This window comes from Phaenicophaeus curvirostris, chromosome 6, assembly GCF_032191515.1.
Source record: "Phaenicophaeus curvirostris isolate KB17595 chromosome 6, BPBGC_Pcur_1.0, whole genome shotgun sequence".
Classification (NCBI taxonomy): domain Eukaryota; kingdom Metazoa; phylum Chordata; class Aves; order Cuculiformes; family Cuculidae; genus Phaenicophaeus; species Phaenicophaeus curvirostris.
Genome location: NC_091397.1, coordinates 51,694,962 through 51,718,187, shown reverse-complemented (window position 1 = coordinate 51,718,187; position 23,226 = coordinate 51,694,962). Strand labels below are relative to the sequence as shown.

The window sequence follows — 23,226 nt, the reverse complement described above, 5'->3', positions numbered from 1 at the left end:
CTTGTCATTAACAGGTGAATTGAAACAGTAATATTGTTTTAAGTGGCAGAACAACTTACAAGACCCTTCAATATCAACATTACCTTCAGTGTCCTCATTAAGATAAACAAGCATGTCTTTCATACCCAGAAAATACCTAAATAAGTCATTACAGTGCTCCAGTCTCTTCCATATCCAAGTTTCCTATTTTTTAAAGTATAGGTTTCAAGAAGAAAAATTTTTATTCCCATTTAGTTAACTGTAAGTTTCAGCTTTATCTCCAGAAGAGTAGTGTATTTATTTGTTTATTATTACTCTTATTAATAAAGGCTTATGTTTAGTTTGCTGAGTGTTTTGATTTTGTTTTCTGATGGAAAACAAACTTAATTCAAACTACATATGGCTTATTCACCTTTGTATGATAATTCTGTCAATAAAGCTACATTTTTTTCTTTTAGGCAATATTTTTCCTATAAATAACACCACATGATGGTGCTCAATTAATGAATTAAAATTTCAGTGTCTTGTTAACTGCTTGTTTTTTGAAAAGTATTCCATACATTTCCAAATGCTATCCAAATATCTCTCCAATGACAACTGGGAATTTGTTTCTATCTATCAAATGTTTTTGTAAAACTCTGTTGTTAGGCAAGCATTAACAATATCCACACAATCCTTAGAAATGAGAACGAATGATCTTGCATTTATGGACTGGCAAGTGGGGAAAGAAATATACGTTATATAACGTTATTAATTTTGAGACCGAATATAGTCTATTCACCAATGACTCCTCCTCATTTTGACAAGATTATCACTCACCTTCTACTCTCCAGAAGCCATGAGGCAGCACCTCCTCTTTCTAAGAGTCTGACAAACACTTGAGATCTGGGTCTGTGAGTGTATGATGATCTTTCAGAGACTAAATGAAGGTTGTACAGACCATAATCTTTCTGTGTGGCTGGACAATGGGAACAATGAAATTAAATGTGATGCGTGTTACTTCCTGTATATTTTAGAAGGAAATACACACCCAAAAGCCAAATATGCTGGTAATATCAGTACATCTAGAACTTTTGAATCTATCACATTGATTTTTTCAATACATTAGTGAATAATACATCTGTAAACATTAGTAAGCTTGCAGCTTTTATTTGCACCAGCACAAAAAGGAGACAAGGCTTTTGCCAAAATGCTTCACAGGTGTTTGCCAGCAGCAGAGCAAAAGTGGTGCTTGAATCTTTAACTTCATTCTAAGTACTGTCATATATGGGTTATTCTGCTTCCCTCCTCTGCACTTTGTTGGTTTGACACTTTCCTCCCCAAACTGTCCATGATCCAATCTTCTATTTTCCTCATCTTTTTCTCTATACTTAGCCACCCCCAATTTCCTTTCTCACTATTTACCCTGTTTCTGGCCTCTCATTGCGCTTCATTTCCTGCTGTTCACCTTACACCTTGTTCCCATTGAGGCTAATTCAGCTGTGATATATTTCCTAATGACCTTTTTGGTTTGTGCTTCTCTTGACTTCTGCTTTCTGTCTAAGGCCTCGAGGATTTGCTGATTGCCCACAGAGTTCTGGTCTTTCCTTACTCCAATATCTACTTCCTATTTGCCCTCCTGTGTTTCATCCCAATTACTCATTATGTCCCAGACCCATTCACCAGTTTTACTCCTCCTTTACATTACGTTTGAGTGAGTTTCTTTCTTATTTGCCAAGATTTCTCAAGATGTGCTTTTCCTCCTTGCTTCAATCTTGAAAACGGCTGATTTCATATTTATTTATTTACTTATTTTAAACCTGGAATTTTCTGTGGATATGTTCTGTCTGAAGTAGATTGCCACATTTGCAAAACTTTATACAATAGAAAACGTGGTCTTACAGTGTGAATTGCTGGCAGATGTGTAATTGTGCTTAGGTCTCTACAACCTATACAACATGAGTAGCATTTGCTAGATCAGACCAAGGGTCTGTCTAACACGAGATAATTCAAAGTCCTAGCAGCAGATAATTGGGGATGAGCGTGCTAATGAGATGAATATTGTAACCCTCTTTCTTGCCAGCCTTCCCAGTCTCTAGCAACTTAGTCACTTCCTGAGCAAGTTGTGGTATCTTTGTATTTCAACTTCAACCCAGATTGTCCTAACTTGGCAGGGCTTCAATTATGCAGCTTTATTCTTGAAACTCTGTTGTTGGTTTATGCACAAAGAAAGAAAGGGGACAGTATTTCTTTAAACACAATGGTCATTTATTAGGTTAATGCTCTTAAAATACACTACTTCAGACTAAATTAGCCTGTTCATGGCAGATGAACAGCAGGTTGCCATTCTTTGCCCTTTCCTAGCATTTTCAGGCTCTTTCATAATTCCCTTTTTCTCCTATTGGATGTCTAGATAAGCAAACAAATAAGCAGGTGGCAATTTTGAGTATGAAAGTAAGCTGCAGGCAGTCTTTTCTGACTGTCAATTTCATTTTTTTTCACTAATAATTTTCATTTGCTTAATTGTAGTAGGTAAGTTGAGGTCAAACACTTATGCCAGGGAAGCAATAAATAGCTCCTAAATTCTTATATTATGAGATAATTTGCAGTTCTGTGGAATATTAATCAAGAAACTGGGAAAAAGGTTTTTTGTTAAATCAGAACTGAAGAAGAGGAGTTCAGCAATTACAAGCAAAAATGCTACAACGTGCTGCTCCTTGTATATGCTCAGTGTAACGCTCCCTGCCAGCGTCCTTGTTTCCGGGTAGTTAACAGTATCTAAAAAGACTACACAGTGCCTGAAAACTGAATGTTCAAATAGCTGTAGATAAGTAGGAGGGAATATATGACTGAGATTGTATTTTACACACAATTGAGTAATTTGAAACAACAAATCTTATTTTCTTATATTATACTCCTGCTCTAGACTGTTAGCCTCTGACTAAATTTCATTTGCAATGTAGATGTTAATGACAACCAGAAGTGTATCAGCAGGGCTATTACTCCTCAGTCTCTCAGCTCTGCTACTGTCTTTCTATAAGTGGGTTTTTTAATATATATTTTGAATTCATCAAAATGTTCCACAGTAAACAAAGAGAGGAGTGGACAATTTACCTTGAGATCTACCTGAGAGACAAAAGTAGAAGTCAGAGCTCAAGTCTTATTTTTCTGTCCTTTCCAGCAAAAATATGTAATCTTTTAAAGACAGTGTCTAGCTATCCCAGATATGAAAATTTAAAATTAATACAGAAGAACAGAAAGCTGATTCACTGAAACGAGTTTAAAATCATCTGTCTTTGTGTTTTACCTTTTCCTAAACACTAATAAAAAAAGGGACATGTGGCCAAAAAACTTTTTCAGACTACTCAGAGTCCTTACTTTTCATTTTGATAAAATCGTATGAAATAGTTTTCCAGGACTTGACTACAAATTTGCAGCTGCTCCTTCACCTCTGTCTTAAATACTCTCAGCTGTTCTGTCACTGCTTTCCTGTTCTTCTTATTCTCAGCTCACTGAAGTTTCAACCTGTTAAATTTGTCTGCCTTGAACTACTCTGGGGTTAATGTTTCAGTGTTTTGTGACAACCTCTTTAAAGTTAAGTACGAGTCTCTAGTATGGAAGATTACTCTAGCAAGGAAAAGGTTGTAGTATGTGTCAAATTAAAGTGCAAAATAGAATGCTACACTTCAGCTTCTCCTCTTATATAGTTTAATACTTTTTGTTGTGTGTACAAATTTTGTAAAATGTTTCAATAGTTCTACTTCAGAAAAATTTGGGTAGTCGCTTTGTATTATATAGTACACAAACATAACCTTTTAAAGGTTAATTTTAACCAATTGTTCACAATACGTAGCTATTTATAGCAGTATGCCATGATTGCAAGTATTTGTTAACCACAGCAAACTTCCTGTTTCCAGAAGGTCTCACATTTGAAAAGGCCTTCAACATGCTCTGCTTATAAATATTTTGGTATTGTCCATGGGTTTTCATTGTCAGTAGAGCTTTCACTGAAGTTGACATCAGCTTCTCCTGGCCAGTGGTGCATACAGTTCAGTAACTGTAATTTGTGTTCACTATTGTCAACTTGAAACATGTCATACAACCTTTCTGGCACCTAACTATCTTCTTCAAGGTGTGTATTTGTGTAACTTCATTTGTTTGTTTGTTTGTGTGTTTGTTTGTTTGTTTGTTTCCACATTAAGTCCTAAGGCTTTATTTAAACATTTTCCATCTCATGGTTGTTGAGAAATTTCCATGGTCTCTTATTAAAGCTCAGAACTTACTCGAGACATTAGTCATAATGCCCTCAAAACAGCATCATGTTTACAGCTTGGATTTTGTGTTGAGTGTTAGCAGGTATAGTGTTAACCACTCATGGGCTGGCAGAGTTGCTGGACAGGAACTTGACTCTCCTGGAAAATTAGCATTTTTTTTCCCCCTTTCTATGACGATTTTTGGTGAGTCGAAATTGAGAAATACATTTCTATCCTTAAAAGTATACAAAAGTTTCTGTCTCCTGACTGCCTTTAATAGGGTTGAGAATTTATTCCTTTGTCCTTCACTGCATCCCTGCATTTTGGGCAGGTCATGGAAGAGAGTGCAAGCTGAAATAAGACCACAGCACGCAGGCTACAATATTTGCAAGTCCCTTGGCAGATTTCAAAGGTTCAGACTTACCTTAACCTCTGCCACTGAACAATTTGACAGAAGTAAAAACCTGATCGTGCCTTTTTGGATTCTGCAAGTATTGTAACATTTATTCTTGCTTTATTTCCCCAGTAGGGATATGCTGCAGCTCACAATACCTATATGAAACCTAACTATGAGTGTGATACCAATAGATGCTATCAAGATAAATTAATTTTTGGGCTCAGCTTATACTGAACTGGAAGACAAAAGAATAATTTTGAAAAAGAAAATTAACATTTGCTGGCATTAACATCCACATTAAAAATTCGGTATTAAAAATTGTACATTTTAAGAACAAGACTATTATTTCCCAATGAAGTTAAAAGCCTGACATGAATTTGAAGTTAATCAGCTAGCTAGGAAACTGATAGTTCCACCAGATCTTGCCAACTTCCAAAGTGTTACACACTGTAAGGCAGTCTTCCTTTTCACATGGCACTTCTGAAAACTGAGCTGGCCACAGCATCAACTATTTTGTAGAGTTCCAGTACAAGGAGAATTGGACAGATTAATGATCTCAGTAAAATACTGCTGTGTTCTTCAATTCCAAGGTGGATTTACCATGGGTAGACTTTATATTGTGCTATAAAACCTATGCATCAGAATTTGCTAAAGCTTTGAGTTTTGGGGGTTTTGTCATTTTCTTTCTGCCTTTTATTGATGTGCTGCAAAGACAGACCCTTTTTTGCCCCTCATGAAGCCTCTCTCTGGGATGCTTATCCTGAAAAATGGGCATCAAAGTTGTCTGTTCAGCTGGAGAAAGGGAGGAGCACAAATAAATGGGAGTAGAAAGAAACAAAAATAGCGGTACTGTAAACTAGCAAGAGAACAACAGGCTTCCTCTCCATAACGTGCAGTGGCTTTGTAGATTAGTGAGTGTACTCACACTTCCTTTCTCCAGTGTCTGTTAGTCCTGAAAGTGCACCAAGGAGTTTTCCATTGCTGCTACAGTAAGTGAAAAGACTGTGCCTTAGGGAATTATCTCAAAGCATTTAAAGAGCCATTGTACGAGACTGAGCAAGTTACACGTCCCAGTGTGAGAGCAGCTTGTGTGCCTGTGCTTTCCTTTTGATCTTCTTCTTCTTTTTTCTTTTTTCTTTTTTTTTCAAAAGAAAACATTTATTTACACATTAGACCTCCAGGACAAAGATTTAAGTCTTGACTCTTTCTTTTGTTGGCAAAATAAAATAGTAATTTATTTCTCACAGTATTTTTTCAGGGAGGAATTTCCAAAATATTATCTAAGAAACATTCACAATTAAATTGAAAATGCCTATCCATTAAATAAATAAATAAAAACAGCTTCAGCATGCAAATAACTCATAGGAACACACACCTGATGGAGCATTCTCTGTTCTAGTATTGCTCTCCAATGAACATCCTACAGGGACCCTCGCTATATGGTGTGTCGGCAGTGTTTCTTCTTTCAGCAAAGCAAGAGACCAGGGTTTACCCTGCAGCGTTGTTACTTGCAAAGCAGGCTGCATGTAAACTATCGTACTTCAAGCCTAGGAAACTTCTTGTGTCCCAGAGCTGATGGCTGGCCGGGGCAGGAGGGGATGGGGTGGGAGGTGGGGCCGGCAGCCCCAGGGCGGCCGCTGTTTCCTGCGCTGCTCCCGCTCCCCCCCAGCCTCAGGTAGGTAGAGGTTGCTCTTCCACATCTCACAGCCGCTCTCTGCCGGCAGCCCCCTCCCTCTTCTCTTCGCCGGGGCTGAGGAGAGGGGGCGCAGGCGCCCCTGGGCTGGCGGGGGCTCCGCACCTGTGCGCGGTGCCGGGCGGCAGCCAGCGGCGCGGGCGGGAGCCCTCTGTGTGGTGGCGCTGACGAGCGGGGGTCTCCCGGCGCCGGAGGCGGCGCGGCGGCATCCCCATCTTCCTCCTCCCCATCCTTCCCTCCCTCTCTGCCTCTCCCTCCCTCCGCCTGCCTCCTCCCTTCCCTGCCCCCGGGCGCCCTCTTCACTTTCTTCTCGAACCACCCTCGTAGGCAAACTTTGATGGGGAACCTCGCACCGCGCTGGAAAAATGCCGGTTATGAAGGGATTACTGGCACCCCAGAACACCTTCCTCGACACCATCGCTACCCGGTTTGATGGCACACGTGAGTCTGGGCTGGGGCAGCGGGTGTCGGTTTCGGGCGCCCAGAGAAGGGGATACCCGGGCGACGCTGTGCATACGGTAGGAGCCTCCTTTCCCCTTCCCTCCGCCCTCCAGGGGTTTCCTTGGTATCAGAAGCTGACAACGAGGAGGGGGAGGTGAGTGAGCTCCCAGTCTCTCCCTCTGTCCTGCCTGGCTTCTCCACAGCTTTGCAGGTGAGGAGGGTGCTGGGTCCCCCTCCTCCCGAACCTTTGCTCGGGGTCTCCGGGAGTGCAGGGGCCAGGGCGAACCGGGCTGCCGGTGAATCCAGGATCTCTGCAGGAAAGTTGTGCGCGGGGATGGGGTTTGCCCTCACGCTCTGCGCCCCTGGCAGCTGGGAGACTGCTAGGGAAAGGCAGGTTTTAGAGCTTGGGCAGGGTTTTGGCAGGACGTTTGGGGATTTTTTTTTTCCTTATTACCCCCATCCCCGGTATTAAATCTCCCTAAAAGCTGAATTCCTGTAAATCAGGCTCAGCAGTGGCAGCAGCTGTTGCAGAGTGTTAGGGGATGGAAGGAGGGAGGGAGAAAGCAAGGGCCATTCAGCGACAGCACTGCTCTAGGAGCGGCGTCCGGCTGCAGCTCCATGGACGGGGCCCGGCGGCATGGACGGGGCTCAGCACCATGGACAGGGCTCGACACCATGGACGGGGCTCAGCACCATGGACGGGGCTCAGCACTCACGCGGGTCCTTGGGGGTCGACGCGGGGCTCCGCTTCCCTCTGCTCATGTTTCCCCAGCCGCACCCACACCAGCACCGCTCGTTGGCTTCCTGTTCAAGTCGCTGCCTTAACATGTTGAACAGGTTCCTATGCCGATAGTTGTCTTGCTCCCTGACAGCTATAGGTTAGGAGTTGAACATATCTTGAGTTTTGTTTCTTTAATGGGGCTCATGCATATTAAAGAAGATAAAAGGAGGGGAGACAGAGCAGATTTGGGCCAAAATGACCTCCCTTCCCTCGAATTCCCTTTAAAACATTCCAGACATCCAAAGTGGAGGGAAAATAATCTCAGATTTCAGTCGCTGCCATCAGTTTCTTCACTTAAAACCCCACAGTCTAGAGGGTTTGATATCTTCTGGACCATGTTTCTACTGACATTTTCTCAATGGTTCAGTTAGTGCACAATCAAGACAGCTGAAGTGAGATCACTGTACCCATAAGTTGTAAAATGTCAAGAAAATGAAACAGTCACTGAGATCAATTACAGAGAAGCACAGAATTGCATTACAACTGCTCTGCTAGTCTAAGAAGACATAGCTAATTATGAATCAGGGCTGTATGTAATTGATACTTTCATTATAAAGCAATCCTTCTTCAGACTACTTAGATATACCTTTAAATTCCTTCTATTATAGAACTCAAATTCCTTTCACCCCATCCTCCACCTTATTATTTCCATAAATTGTTATGAGTGTTATTTACTGCATATTGAAGCATGGAGGTCCAATAGGAGTTTTGTTGCCGATACTGTCATTTACCAGGAAAGCAATTCTTCCCTGCTTTGTGCTCAGGACCCTCCCCCTTTACAATGGCTTCCTTTCAAATAATGGAGCACACAGCCTGCAAGCTTTGCACACAAACATTTCACAAATTCTATACTGTTCTTCAGAGATCCAGTTTAGCAAGCAACATTAGTTATGACATGCAGGTCTATTATTAAAAAAAAAATAGAAAAAAGTCTAATTTGCATGTTCTCAGTGACACCAACAGGCAAGTGTGGTAGAAAGTTTATTGCTTAGATGATTTCTATAGTTCAATATATCTACTTTTTTAAAGCAGTAATTCTACTAACCTTCATGAAGACAGTTGTGCCTACGTTTTCTTAAACAAGAAGAAACAGACCCTAGTGTCTCATTTTGAAATCTCTATTACTAACAACTCATCTACCTTTTCCTGGGACATACTTGAAAAAGAATGCAATTAGGTGTGTAAGTATCTCAAGAAAATACAGTCAGTGATTTGCTTTTATTTATTATAGTTTCAGAATTTAGCTTTAATATTAAACAGGCTGAATCAAGAAGTCATCCATGTCTGACTACTAGTTTATGAAATATTCCCAGAAGTTCTCAAGGGAAGAATTTTTATAAGCTATGTAGTCTTGTATCTGATAAAACTAACAGAACTTTTAGAAGGTGGTATAATTCTATGGAAAACTAGTGGCATGTGTCTCAATTTATAGAATGACATAGAATAACATAAAAACTCGTCTAGAGTGTTAGAGTGAAATGATGATGCAACTTAAATGTTTTTCTGAAGCAAAGTTATGCGTACCAATCCCCATCATAGCTCAATTTAAAATCTTCAGAAATATCTCATCTCCTTTGTAGTTTTGATACAACATATTGTTTTCCTTTATAAATGCTAGATTTCAATATAAAAATATTGATTAGCTGACTTATTTTTTTTTTCAAATAAAGAAATGCAAATTTTCCAAATACATATACATATCTCAGCAGCAAGTATAAAGAATAAAGCACATTATGTCTTCATTTAAATTGTCCAGATGGTATTACCAAAGAAAGTTGTTTCAGAGGCTATAGTGAGAAGTAATAGTGGTGGCTAATCCTTGCAGGAATCAGTCCCTTGTCTTCCTAGGTTTATAGGTGACACAGTCTGTAAAAGGAATAGAACTGATACATGGCACTGAACCTGAGGCTGTGTTTCATAAACTACTTTCACCTCATACGTGATGATATTTTAATGTTAAAATATGGGATTATGTCAAAGGGTGGTTGGTTTGCTTGGGGTTTTTTTGTTGTTGTTTTAGCATAGTCTGTAGTTAACAGACTTCCTTTCATTTTAAGCCTCTGGGAAGGATATATTATGTTGTCATCAGTGATAGACTAATCCACCAATGCATCTTTAATCCAGAAGAGGGATAATTCTAAATCTGGGCAACAGTGCAAGAAAGGATTCTACATAATATTAGAAAATATGTTTTGCTTTGCACGAAATTCTACAAAAATTCATTCACAGAAGTCTTTTAATTTTACTATTGCAGTGATTTATGTCTAATTAGCTATTATAAATCACAATGTTAAAAAGCTGCATATCTCAAAAAAAGGACAGAAAACAACAGCTTGACAGATACTTCAGATGTTCATAAATCTTGTGGATATTTTCTATTACTATATGAATGTTGTATATACATGCTATTTACATATGAAACTAGTGAATATATGCTAAACATTAAATTAATGTTGGGGTGACATTTAGCTGTGCAGGAGATCCCAGTTCTGATCATCTATGCTGTTCACTTTACTTGTGTTGCATATGCGGAATAACAGCATTAAGGATTTGCCTATCTGGATTTCCAAAACAGAGACCGTGGATCTGCCTGTGTGCTGTTATATCCTTACCTTCTTACAATTCTGAACTATCTGTTGTGCTCTTGATTGTAGTTCATGTCAATGTTTTTCAAAGTGCTTTTTTTTACATGCCTGATAACTAAGCATCAGGTTATCCAAACACTTTTTGCAACCTTTGTTAGTAGTGTGGGTATGTGGGTTTTGCTCTTCCAGAAAACACATATATGTTTCAAATGAGTAGGTAGAGTGGCTTGGGGTTTTGATTTGGGGATTTTTTTTTCCTCATATTTTCAAGAGAATATATTATTTTTAAGTGTGAATATATTTCAAAGATATTACTGCAGTAAAACACCCCAAATATAATGACACTAAATGTCTGAAGTGAGTTACTTCACTTCAAGCCTTTTAATGGAGAACTTGCAGAAATCACTGCATGGTAGGAAATTGTGTTCCATTGCTTTTTCATACATATATATTAAAAAATACCCCGCATACCCTGTATGTACTATTTATTGATTCAAATAGCTAAATCCACACCAGAAATGGTTGTTTCTGCAAATTTGTGATACCATCTCAGAGAGCAAATCTAAAAAACATTCACTAAAGAGCCTCATTAATTTGTATTTTAAAAGCGAGACAATTTTTGTGGATCGTTGTACTATAAAATGACAGTTAAATTTCTACAATTATCTCTGTTTGTCTATCAAATATGATCAGTTTCCAAATTAAGTGTATACTTTCACATCTTTATTAACAATCTTGTAAGACCAATCTAATCTGAAGATCAAGCTGAGTTAACTCCTTGTTCACCAGCTACGATGTTAACTGGTTAATTCCCTACTTCTATGCTCAGATTTGTCATCTAATTAAAAACTTGCTGAAGTATTAACAAACAGAACTTTGTACCTAAGCAGCAATTTTCTTAACTTTTTTTTAAGCCCTTAACAATCATATGGATTTAATTTTTCAGTTGCTATATTTGCCCCTGAGGGGTCACTGAAAGGCACCTAGCGAGAACACACAGAATTAAGCTAGTCAATTGAGCTAGTCAGTGTGCTTCCAGTGGCATCAGGGGTAGAACCAGTTTGACTCTTTTGAACAATCAGCAGTCGATACAGAACTGGAAGCCTTTGTACACACTGGGTCTCCCAGATCTCAGGGGAAGATAGCTTTAATTCCTCCCTAGTCACTCCCATTTTTTGCTTTTCTGTCTCTCAAAAAAGCTGGTGAGATCTGCTAGGTTGAGTCAGCACACTAATTCTTTCAGCAACTTTGTTGTTAAATTATGTCTCTTCTGGTTGAATCCTATCCTCTCTAGACTAGTCAATGTACTTCTTAATTGTAGTATGGTTATTACAAAAACCTCAAAGGCAGCAAAGCATTTCTTGGCTATTGATGCTACTCAGTTGTTCTTCCCAGTTGTTCAATGAATTGCAGTAGTGTCAGGTGTAGGAAAACAACAGCTGAGCTTTCCAAGGGGAGGAAAGAAGTGATCAGAATCCAATATTAAAATAGTCCACTTCCCGAAGAAAAATGGCTGTTACCAAAGAAGGCTGCAAGACGCTATGATAAGTACTGATCAGTGTTAAACAGGCTTTCAAGCCGTCACTGTTTAAAAGCTAGTGGCCTGTCAAACCCTCCCTCTGAAGGAGTGAAGGTACGGTGATGGTGGTCTAGCTCCTTCTGCTAGACGTCAAGTTAGTCAGCCAGAGGAAAATTTCCAAAGGTACACATATAGTTGGTCATCTGTCATGCAGACTCATTTTGCTATTTTCCTTATATGCCTGGATAGGTAAACAATGTATTGTTTTTAATTAATCTTATATTTGTCAGTGCAAAAGCATGCTGTCAACACAAGAAAAGTAATGGTTGGTTGTTCTCAGCTTAGAACACAAAGAAAGCAAATTCTTTCCTTTCCATACTTGTTCCTGTAATGCATGGCCTGTGTTGCAGCTCACTGTAGCTCTGTTACTAAAAAAAGGCAAACGCAATTTTGAATATAAAACAGGGATCAGATGTTGGGATCCGTGTTGGCCTGTTTGTCTCTGCTGAAAGAGGCTACATTGAGCAGTTATTGAAAAACTCTTTTACTCTTCTTTCAGCACAAGTCTTGAGGTGTACAACCTCATAATTTAATAAGGTTGTTTCATTTATATGATCTTTGCTTTCAGCAGCTGTATTAACTTCTGACTTTTTCTTGAGCTGAAATTAGTCCTGAAAGACACAGGATTGGAGGGGTTCAGAGGCATCTTAAGACCACATTTCTTAACTAATTCTTCATTTATGGTCATAAGCCTCTAGTTCAGTAAAAGGTGTACAGGTGTCATTTTTACTATCCAGTCACTGGATTGTTCTTTAAAATCATGAATATTGTAATTACTCTGTGCTTTATTCAGAGAGTTTGTTATTACTAGAGAAAATACTTAATATTCAGATTGACAATTGGCTTTCCTGTGTTTTTTGCTGGACAGAAAGAAGTTACAATCACAGTCCTGCAACACATCCTTTCAGAATTTTATGTAACTTGTTAAGCACACCGCTTTTAAATCTAAGGTTCCAGGTTAATGCTCATAAATGTAAAGTGAGAATAGTAGCCTACACTATTATTTCAGAAGTGAACTATATTTGAATTCAAGATGAGTATTGGAAATTTTTGAGTGGGAGGATTGTTAAATAAGGGGTTGGGTTTGGTGGTTTTTTTTCTGAATAATACAAGAATATTATCCTCACTCTTGTTTCTGGGTAGAATTTTATATGTGAACCTGAGAAACTTCATAGTCAGTGCAGTGATCAAAGCAACTCTATACATTTGAAGTGGCAGACATTTGAATGAATGTGTACTTTGTCAATGGATTACAGAAAAAAACTCACTAGAGCATTTCTAAATCTTAGATGATTATCAGGATTCCCACTAGAAGTGTTCCATAAATCTGCTCTCTTTTTCTTCTACAAATGTATAATACTATTTTTTCTGATAAAATTTCAGTGGGTAAATAGGTTTGCTCTGGAAATAGTTTTATCATTTTGTTAACATTGCATCTATCCGTTCAACTTTTATTTTATCCTGGTTTTATTTTGTTTATGCAAGTAGCAATTTTATACACATTCCCAGTCTTTCAGGATGCAAAGAAAATTTGCAAGAGAATAATAGAAACACACCAAAACCCTACTTCAAACACATGTAGAAGCATAAGCAAATACATATGCATTAATATATAGCAATAAATCAGTGAAGTTATGGGTTTGCTGAACATTAACTACTGTTAGTACTGTTAGTTATTTTGATGTGATATATTTTTAAAAGAGAACTAAATCACATGTATTACATCAGCTGTAGCCTGGAAAACTTGAACACAGGCAATTGCTATGGTAGTTCTGCATTTTCACAAGCTAGCTTACTTAACATTGCGTTTAAGTGATTGGAAATAAAGAGCAGTTAAGGGACAACCTGCTCCCAAAGTAATGTAGTTTCCTGCCCACTCAATCTAAAAATAAACAAAGAAGAAAGAAAGAAAAAAAGAAAAGGAGAAGGGATATGGAAACAAATGAAGCATTCTCAAACTACAGGCGGGAGAGAGACTTCCTCAACAGTAAGAAGTGTCTTCTTTTTGAGTTTCTCTTGTCAAGTGCTTAAGTTTCCTCCTGTTTTCTCAATCTGATAATAGTATTCAAAGTGTTTGGAACAGGTGCCGTTCTTAAAATACTAGCATATTCAACATTGAACTTGACAGGAAATATTTGAGCATCCCTAAAGATTAAGGCTGGGCTGTCAATCATTTCAAGGACGGCTGAAGAAAAGTGCGTTATGGAGAAATGCCTCATCTTTCCCGTTGATGCAGGATCTGTTTTAAGAAATGTGATCCACTATCTCATGATGTTGCAATTATTTGTCCTTTTTCAAAGAAGAATGGTTTGTTTGTTGTTGGGGTCTTTTGTTTTGTTGCTTTGTAGGGTTTTGGTTTTCCCTCCTCTCAAGCCACTAATTCTATTTTCAGTGGCTCCTAAGGGCTCAGTCTAGAGCTCCCTGATTCCCTGAGACAAACCTAGGTTGAGACAGTTGTCCCTGGGTCTTCAAGAGACACTTCATAGCAAAACATATTTTTGAGAGTTCATGGCCAGTGCAATTATTTTTCATTAGTATTTTTTCATCAGATTATATAAAAAGCATTCAGAATTCTTCTGTACTTCATCCTTAAAGTAACACAACTTACTTATCAATGTTAGTGAAGTCTGATAATAACATGCTTATTCTGTGTAAATAAGCAGTAATAAGGATAGCCTAGGGAGCTGTCGTAAAAGACTTCCAAAATGTTTCTTCTCAAGTGGAATGAAGGACATAACTGATTCTATATCTGAGTTGATTTGTCTTTGAGACTTTGTTTATTTAAAATACATGTGAAACAACTCCTTTTACCACTCAGGTTTTTCACAGAATTTTGTAATAGCAAACTGACAACATGCAATGTCTATTTTTCAGTGAAAACAGAGAAAAACCTTATTTAAAATGTTTTTGGCCTAACTCTACTTTCATTGCCACCAACATGAAATTTGTTACTGTGATCAAAGTTTATACTTCGGTGAGAAATGTTCAAGTACAACTTTTACCATGGTATTACAGATTTTTCCTATTATCATAGCAAAGACATTCCAGAAATTTTCATTCACTTCATACAAAAGATTTTCCTTAGTACTGAGAACAAAATAGAAATATATAAACTTTCATCTTTCTTTCAGGAAATATGAATTTATAAAATCTTAAAACCAAAACATAAGGTATCAGGAAATTATCTCCTTTAGAATTCACAGTATTTGACATAAAGTTTAAAGAAGTTAACATAACTTTTAATGGGGAAAATTACTCTTAGATACAACAAATAGGAAAACAAACCTGAAGAAAATTTGTCATCAAAAAATTATTCCTTTTTTTAAACAGATCAGCAATGAAAGTTTAAATGCATTGATGCATTGATTCTCAGTAAGACCTTTCTTGTGTTAAAAGAAGAAATGGAAGGAAAACAAATGTCTCAAAATCTAACTTTAATTTTCTTCAATAAAGACATTTACTTTTTAATTTTACAATTGTTTTATAATTTTATTGTAAAGAAAAATCAATGCAAGAGATCAAAAAAGGAAATAACTGTCAGTTTTTATATGTATTACCTTTGAGGGGTTGTAAGCATTTTTAGGTATTATTATACAAAGCACTAATCATTCCCTTTGAAGAGATAACAGCTTCCAGTGCCCCAGCACTGATTTCACTTTTTCTTTATGCATTACTTATGACTGCTAAGATTCCAGGTTGCAGCTCTTAGGACTGTTAAGATTTGAAAGTTGTCAGGGTTATTTTGTTCTTCCTTCAATGTGAACTTATAGAAATTAAATTTGAACTTACATAGAAAGTTTCATCTGGACAGCATGGACCTGAAATTCATAACTACAGCTTAGCTTTTTTGCTGCCTTTTTCTTTTTGCCTTCCATCTCCCTGAACAGCTTGTTATCATACATGACTAGATGTCGTGTTCTAAATATGTGAAAGAGAACTCTAGTCTGGTCATTCTGTCTTTTCTTTGATTTTTTCAAACTACAAAATTGTCCTAAGACAAATAGCTTATTTCTTTTTTTTTTCTAAATGTCAGATATCTCCTGAGATGAGAAGAGTATGTTTTTGCATACATTATGCCTGTGAATACTATACTGGTTTAGATGAAATTATTTTTGTGAGAATGCCAGACTTCTGTAGAAGATTGAATACTTTCTTTAGTGGGTAAAAGAACTTCAACAATTTAATAATAATCACATCATATGAGCAATATTGATGTTTTTAGAATAATCCAAATGAAAATTTGCAATACATTAATCTATTAATCTATGTCTTTATTCTGAATATATGGCATAAATTTGTGAGACAAGAGTGTAATTGAATTTATTAAACTGGATTGTTTCTTTATGGAGTTGAAAGATCTTGAGCCTAGGAGTTTGGACTTTTCCACCTCAAGAACATTGGGAGGAAGAACACATCTCATGAAACAGGCATTTATAAACCCATGTGTTAAGTATTCAAAAAATTGTAGAAAATTATAGTTAATAAATGTTAATAGAAGAGGTTGAGATACACATTTGCTTAGAATAAGGAAAGTTAACAGGATCACTGATTTTCAGAGGAAAATATATAGTTCTACATTGTGGATGTTTCAATGCTATACTAATTGGGCAGAATGGAAGAGAAAAAAGGTGAGGTTAATGCGGTTAGACACTATATTTAGGGGGCTGTTCAAAGTCTAACTATATATTACTGTTTATGCTTTTAAAATGTATTGTGGCTTTAACAGACCTGTTTTAAATAGAGCTGTGCTACAATACAGTATGGCAAAGTTACTTCTTAGTCGTACTTCTTAGAATTTGTCAGGAGAGTTACTCTGCTGATTTGGCCTTACAGGGCTTACATCTGAGAGTGGTTAGAGCAAAATGTGCTCCAAGCATCTGTTACCAACAAATTCTTAGCTGGAACTAGACAGATAATGCCTCTTGCATTATATTACATTCAGTCCTCTAACAAGAAGTGTGGTAGTTTTGACTACCTTACCTCAGTTATATGAACTCGAGACAAAAGATGGGGGATTCATCCTTTCCGCACTTACAGGTGTGCTAAACTATTTCAAATAGCTTTGACATCCCCGTAAGATGTTGTCATTTTTCCCTCTTTGAATCTGTAATTTTTGTTTTCAAATTAATTAACACTTACAGACAATCGTTTGTTAACTCATTTTCATGTTTACAACCAGTGGCCATAAGAGGCATGGGAATTTTGAAAAAGCAGGCTATTCTCCTCTAGGATGTATCAAAAGCCTTAAGAAAAAAAATAGATTATAAGTGGCTTTAAATACAAATTTTTTTTTTTAAGTTTTAGTTACACTATGAACTGGAGTAATGATTGATTTTTAGAAGGAAGTGGTAGTCCTATATTGTAAAATGTACAAGTCATCTTTAGCCGAGAAAGAGACACGGAGGGAGCAGCTGCAAAGACGCAGTGATTGACTGATGGGATTGCTGAGTGAGCAGCAGGTAGTCCTTTGGAATGAACTAAAAGGCAGTAGCACTGTGGGAAGCATTGCTTCAGTGCAGAATAAGACCAGGGAAATGCTACTGAGATGAGTACAGTCACAAGAGGATTAAAAGCAGTCTTCTCTCTTCTCAGAGAACAAATAACCTGTGGTCCTACCTAGTACTTGGTGGAAAGCCATCTGGCAGTCCTGGGTTTCATAGGCCAATGTGTCTTCATCATCTTCTTTGTAAATGTTTAGCCACTAAAACTGATGAATGGTCTTCATTTCATCATACTGTAGCTTCTGCCTGGCTGATATGGGAGAAGGAAACAACTAAGAGCAAATTAGGTAGCTAACCTGATGAAAAAGCACAGTAAGAATTGACTAGGGCAACTTGTTTGGTTATTTTTAACTAATTTACTTTTTTGATAAAGGGTTTCCTTTATAGATGACTACTTTCATAAATTGTACTGTCTTTATTGTTTTAACTGGTTTTAGATAGGTTTTTCTTTGTGTGTGTGTGTATGAATGGATAGTACAAGATTTTATTTTTCATAAACTCAAAATATGTCTGAAAGTTTGATGTGGTTTTCATGTTTGCCACCTTTCCTACCCTTCTCTCAGAAGTTCCCACTCCTGCAGTTAGGGTGGATTGGTTCCAACCAAACAGCTGCTCAACAGCTACAAATTGCATTCTTGCAGTGAGCAGTCCCAGTTAAACTCCATGCATGGGGCTGTGAATTACAGCAATTCAGTGCTACTTCCCCAAGCAGCTGATTGATCCCCACAGCAGAGGCAGTGATCAGCAAGAGTCAAGAAGGACAGGTGGAAGTTATTGCAGATGTTTAACTCATTAGTCAAAATTCTTACACAAATGTAACAGGTGGTCATTAAGCTGTTCTCACACCGCTATGAGAAGGATCCAGACAGGGACCTGGAAGTTTGGATCCTGTTGCAACTCCATGCTAATAACCAAAGTAGACAGTGGAAACAGTAGCTCCTGAGGAAGTGTGGGGAGACTTTGCTGCCAGTTAGAGCTATTTGAATTGCTCTTCCTTCATTCCCCCACCCCTGGTTTTGTTCCAACTAAGCAAAGTAATTAGGAATCAGAAATGAGCATCCCTTGAACTCCAACATTGTCTTCAGAAAAGAAATTATTTATTTATCTGGGCTTTTCAACGCTTTATATTTCAAGCATGTTAGTAAATACAGAGACATATATGGAGATGATAACCTGCTTTAATTGCAGGTGAAAGCATGCTTTACTTAGGATAAATAGATTGTGCATTCATCTTTCTGCTGAAAGCAGTATTCTGGGAATGATTTCTTGAGCAGCTGCTGCTCTCCTGTTTGTGTCTTTTGGGGTGAATAGTTTAAGCAATATTAAGCATATTAATTTCTATTGTGAGTGTGAGTTTGGGGGGTTTTTTTTGGGTGGGTGGGGTTTTTTAAACAAAGAAATCCATAAATACTCATAACTCGATGTGGTATCAGTCTCACCTGAAATAGAACAAATTGTTCAAGCAAGAACTCTTATATAAATACGTATGATCACTTAAAAAAATCATGGGACAAGCAAAATATTTCTTTCAATGCACATAACAAATAAGTCAAGCGGAGGGGATGGAGAAAAACAGGCACTATATGCATTGTTAAGTGAGGTACAAAGTATAGGTAAATTGCCCAACTGTCCTTCTCAGGAGTGACAAGGGAATAGTACAAGGAGCACCTCTTCCAGGAAAACAGGAGACCAAGTTCAGGAAATTAGTAACCTCCTAAATAAATAAATAATTGACAACTATAGTAATTCATTCACCTTTTGCCCTTACTCTGCTTTTTAAAATACATTACCCTTTAATGATTCCTCTGCAGACAAGGTCTTCCTATTGAAAGAGAGAAAGACAAAGGCCAGAAAGCCCAGCAACAAAAATACTCTATGGCTCACTCTGTGATAGATATATCTTAATAAGCTGAGTTTGGGGATATGAGTGAAATAATTACGAGTAAAGTTAAGAGGCTGGAATTATTTGGGGGAATTACACTAGTTTGTGCTTTTTCCCCAGCCTGATGTGGTTGATACATCATTTTATGTGAACTATCATAGAAAAAACACTAAACATCCAAGGTACAATTAAAGGCTATGAGACATTATCTGCCACCTTTACTCACTCTGTTCTATGTTGGGCTGACTTTCTAAAATGAGTGAGAATGAAGGGAGAGAATCTTCTAAATAGGGAGACAAATACTTACAGCATGAAGATATCGTCTTCTATCATTTTTGATGCTCAGGAGTACAGAAAATTGATTGCTTATGTTTAATTAAAACACACATAGTAATTACTCTAATGAAAATACTTTTCTAAAATGAAGTTAATGAGAAGGAATCTTTCTAATGTTGTTCCTTATTGTAATAGCTGGAGAAACAGCAACTATCAAACTTTAACATTCTGCTGTGTAATGGTTTTATTCAATCCAAATTTATGCTGAGATTATTGTCACAATTTGTGTAGCACTTGAATGTTTTGGTGTACATTTATCATTGTTAGTTCATGTGGGAGTTTGTGAATGGCACAATAAACTAAATATCATAATAAAATAATTTGCTTACCAGTATCTTCTTTAGTACATAACATGATGCCATTTGGACCACATGACAGGGAATCTCTCTCAGCCTGAGGAAGCAAAATAGGAAATACTTTTCATCCAGACTCAGTCAAGCTGCATGGCATGCAGCAGGGAAGCTGATGCAGGGAAGCACCTATGGCTCACTTGTTCCAGGAACCCACATGCCAGATTAGCACGTGATTAGTAGATCAAATACCACAGCTGGCAGCTACATATACAATGTGGGCACCTGATGGGAAAAGTTCTGTGCTGTGTGATATTTAGGCCTGTGTGACAGGATTATGAGTCAAGAACCAAAAGCTGTTCTCTGTATTACCAAGAAGGTTAAATAATCCCCAGAAATAAAACAAATTGTATTCATAAAAATTCTATTTTTTCCTACCAGTACTGCTACCCCACACTTAAGGCTATGTTTGTTATTGTTTTTAAATTCCCAATAATTCCTGAATGAATTCGTACTCACACTTGTAATCAAGCATACGGTGCTACTACAGAAAACAAAACTAAATACCTCCTGTGTTTTCTGAAACAAAACATTTCTCTTCAGGTTTTAGTTATTTGAAATTTTGGATCAATTCTGCAATTGTATTATGTTTAAGCATAAAAATTATTTCCAGAATCCTTTTGTAGTTTGTTACTCAAGAATGGTCACGATGATCAAAATACTTTCAGGATCTTTAGTAGTATCTTAATCAGAACATACTGTAGCATCTAATTCAGTTCCTCAAGTATAGTGGTAAAAGACTTGATAATTACAATAGAAGATAAATAGAGAAACTAGACTAATAAGGGATATATCTTATTTCAAAAAAAAAGGAAACTACTCCTAGAATTACAGTTATGAGACTCGTACAACCTTTGCCACCTTTGCGCTATACAGATTCCATTCCTGCCATGTAAGGGATGTATTTCACACCCTAATTCTCTCTGCAGGATAGTTACTTTATGTGGATGGGTTACTGAACACAAGAAGTATGTTTCCAACCTTGTCCTATATTTCCAAAATCACTATCATAAGAATATATGTTAAGAAGACCAGGCTAGAAGAAAATGATAAATGTAACTTAAGCTTTATTGGTGATAAACCAGAAGGAACAAGAACTAGATAGTCCAGGTCTCAGAAATTCATCCTTCATTAGAAAAAGAAAATATCTCTCTTTTTCTAAACTTGGAATGTTCTCAATCACAGACCTTGTTGAAATTAAATGGATTTTTCATGACAAGGGATTTGTGACAACCTATGGTATGATGAAGCAGCGTGTCTATAAAGGGGAATTCTATCTTAACTTGTAATGTATATCTTTTATAAAAATAATGCTCAGTCAGCATGACAAAAAGTTTTCATATAGATGTTGTTTTAAATGTTCAGAAGAAAAAAATGTTCCTGTAAAAATATACTTTCTCCTTTTCAAAATGTACTAGTAATGCAGCTTTCAGGAAAAAATGTAAGAAGAAAATGACAAATTTTTGAAAATAAAAGAAACCCAAGAACTAAAAGAAGAAGTCCAAACAGGCTTAACATCAGTAAAAACGTGGCAATAATTAATTTCTATATTTTATCACATTGGCATGTTTGTAATTGCATAATATACTTCAGGATTGCACTGTTATTTTTTAGCATACCTTGTGAAGCATCAGGAGCATATGAATAATGAACAGTGTTTTTTACCGATAGTGACTCCATTTTCTGAGGCATAGCTGAATTTTTTTTCAGTTTATTGAAAACAAAATATAGCTACTCAGAATAATCTAAAGTGTCATGGTTTATCTTCCTGAATTCTAAATCACCAAGACCAGAACCTCCTAGCACTTTAGCTAGATGCACTTATTTAATTTGTTTCTCCAGGGTAGTATCTTTTGTAATTCTTTCCACTCGGACTAGGCACCAGTGGCCCAACCTGCCTGTCTCCTGAGACAGTTCTTGACTCAGCTCAAATCAGTCGGAAAATTCCATTTGCTAAGTAGGAGAGAGCTGTCCTCAAAATGTAGGGACATTCAGTTGCTTACTTGTTCACAAGGCTAACTGCTTAAGTTCTGAGACTTTTTATTTCTATAAATAATACACAAGTTTCATAGGTGTCTCAGAGGAACTACAGCCCTAGCCTGAGTTTTTCTCCATAACTGGAATATAAACTCAGTGGTGAGAAATATGATGCTTCAGAACCTAGTGCTGAACTGGTCACTTTTAGTAAGCACTGATTGTGATATTAAATCAAAGGGGCATCTAGAAAGTTTTTCTATAATTCTTATTTTAAAAAATAATATTTTTATTACTTAATTTCACAAAGTGTTGAAACTATAATATTTAAGTTTTTTTAAAGGATAGGATACAAAAGTCTCTCTTCAGCTCTTGAAAATATATGAAAGAGGGAACAAAGATTTTGTGTGCCAAAAAAACAATGAAGCCTTGTTACATCTTGCAGTTTGGCTCCTATATGTATTTTCTGAAATCCAATAAAGTTAAGCTGACACAGAAGCTTTGTGGAAACAGGCCATGAGTAATTTCTCTCCTGGCTTTTCTATGAAGCTCATACCATTTCAGCACATTTCAGACCTCTTCTTCCTTGTTAAATAATGCTGAAAACAGGCAGATGATTTAATGCTGGAAGAGGAAAAGATGGGTGTGGGGGCATCGAACATGCACAGGGAAACACATTGACTTGTGTTACATTTGTTTTATTACAAAATGCAGAAATAGATTAAAATGTTCTTGAGAGATTAAGCAAGCATGGGCAATCCACAGCAGTTTAAATACCACCCTTTCTAACACTCTGAAAGAAATACTTAACTGACTCTGTATTGATACTTTCCAAGTTCAGACATATTTGTCTTCAGTATCCTAAAAAAAAGTTCGGTACAGTAATCATTAATCTATTGCTGTGAGGGTAGAAATGAATAGGTTGAATTGCTGAGAAGATGTCTAATGGTCGTTTATGAGTATATATGCTAGTTGTCCTTGCTATTTTAGACAAAAGGCTTTCCTTAGAATTGTCTTCCTCCCTTTTAACTAACAAATTTCTCAGTCAACATCCCTCTTACAAGTATGAGTAGAAGGACTGAAGATGGGCTTTATGGCAACTGGATATTTGGGAGTGGGCTTTAAATGATTCTCTTCAAAGAAGCTCTGAAAGGTATGGCGAATTTGGCGCTATTATTTTCCTTAACTGTTTTAAGTTATTTACAGAACAGAGTAAGGGAAAGTGCTTTTCTCTCTTTTGACTGTAGAGGGAACCTTGCATTCCTAATCTTTAGTGCTTCTTGGATGCACTTTAATTAAAAGAGACTGTGTAAGTACTCTTAATATTTGCCTAAAACTTATGATAAGAATCTCTTAACAGCCCCTCTCAAATCTCTCACATCTAGATACAGTGGAACCAATTGTGTCTAAGCGTTACCTTTTTTTCTGCTTTTATGGAAGATTCTCATATAATACTGTCAGAATTGCACCTCTTACAAAGACTGATGCAGAGTATG

At 37.1% G+C, this 23,226-nt stretch overlaps 1 protein-coding gene across 3 annotated transcripts in view; it reads left to right on the top strand.

Annotated features, from left to right (window-relative positions):
* Positions 1–6,565: 6,565 nt before the first annotated feature.
* Positions 6,566–23,226, top strand: part of KCNH8 (potassium voltage-gated channel subfamily H member 8) — a 170,668-nt gene continuing 154,007 nt past the window's right edge. For 2 of the 3 annotated variants that reach the window (XM_069860166.1, XM_069860165.1), the window contains exon 1: positions 6,566–6,742. In XM_069860166.1, coding sequence (XP_069716267.1) covers positions 6,667–6,742 — 76 coding nt within the window. In that variant the 5' untranslated portion in view covers positions 6,566–6,666. The remainder of the gene's footprint in view (positions 6,743–23,226) is intronic. The other variant, XM_069860167.1, reaches the window with a different exon arrangement.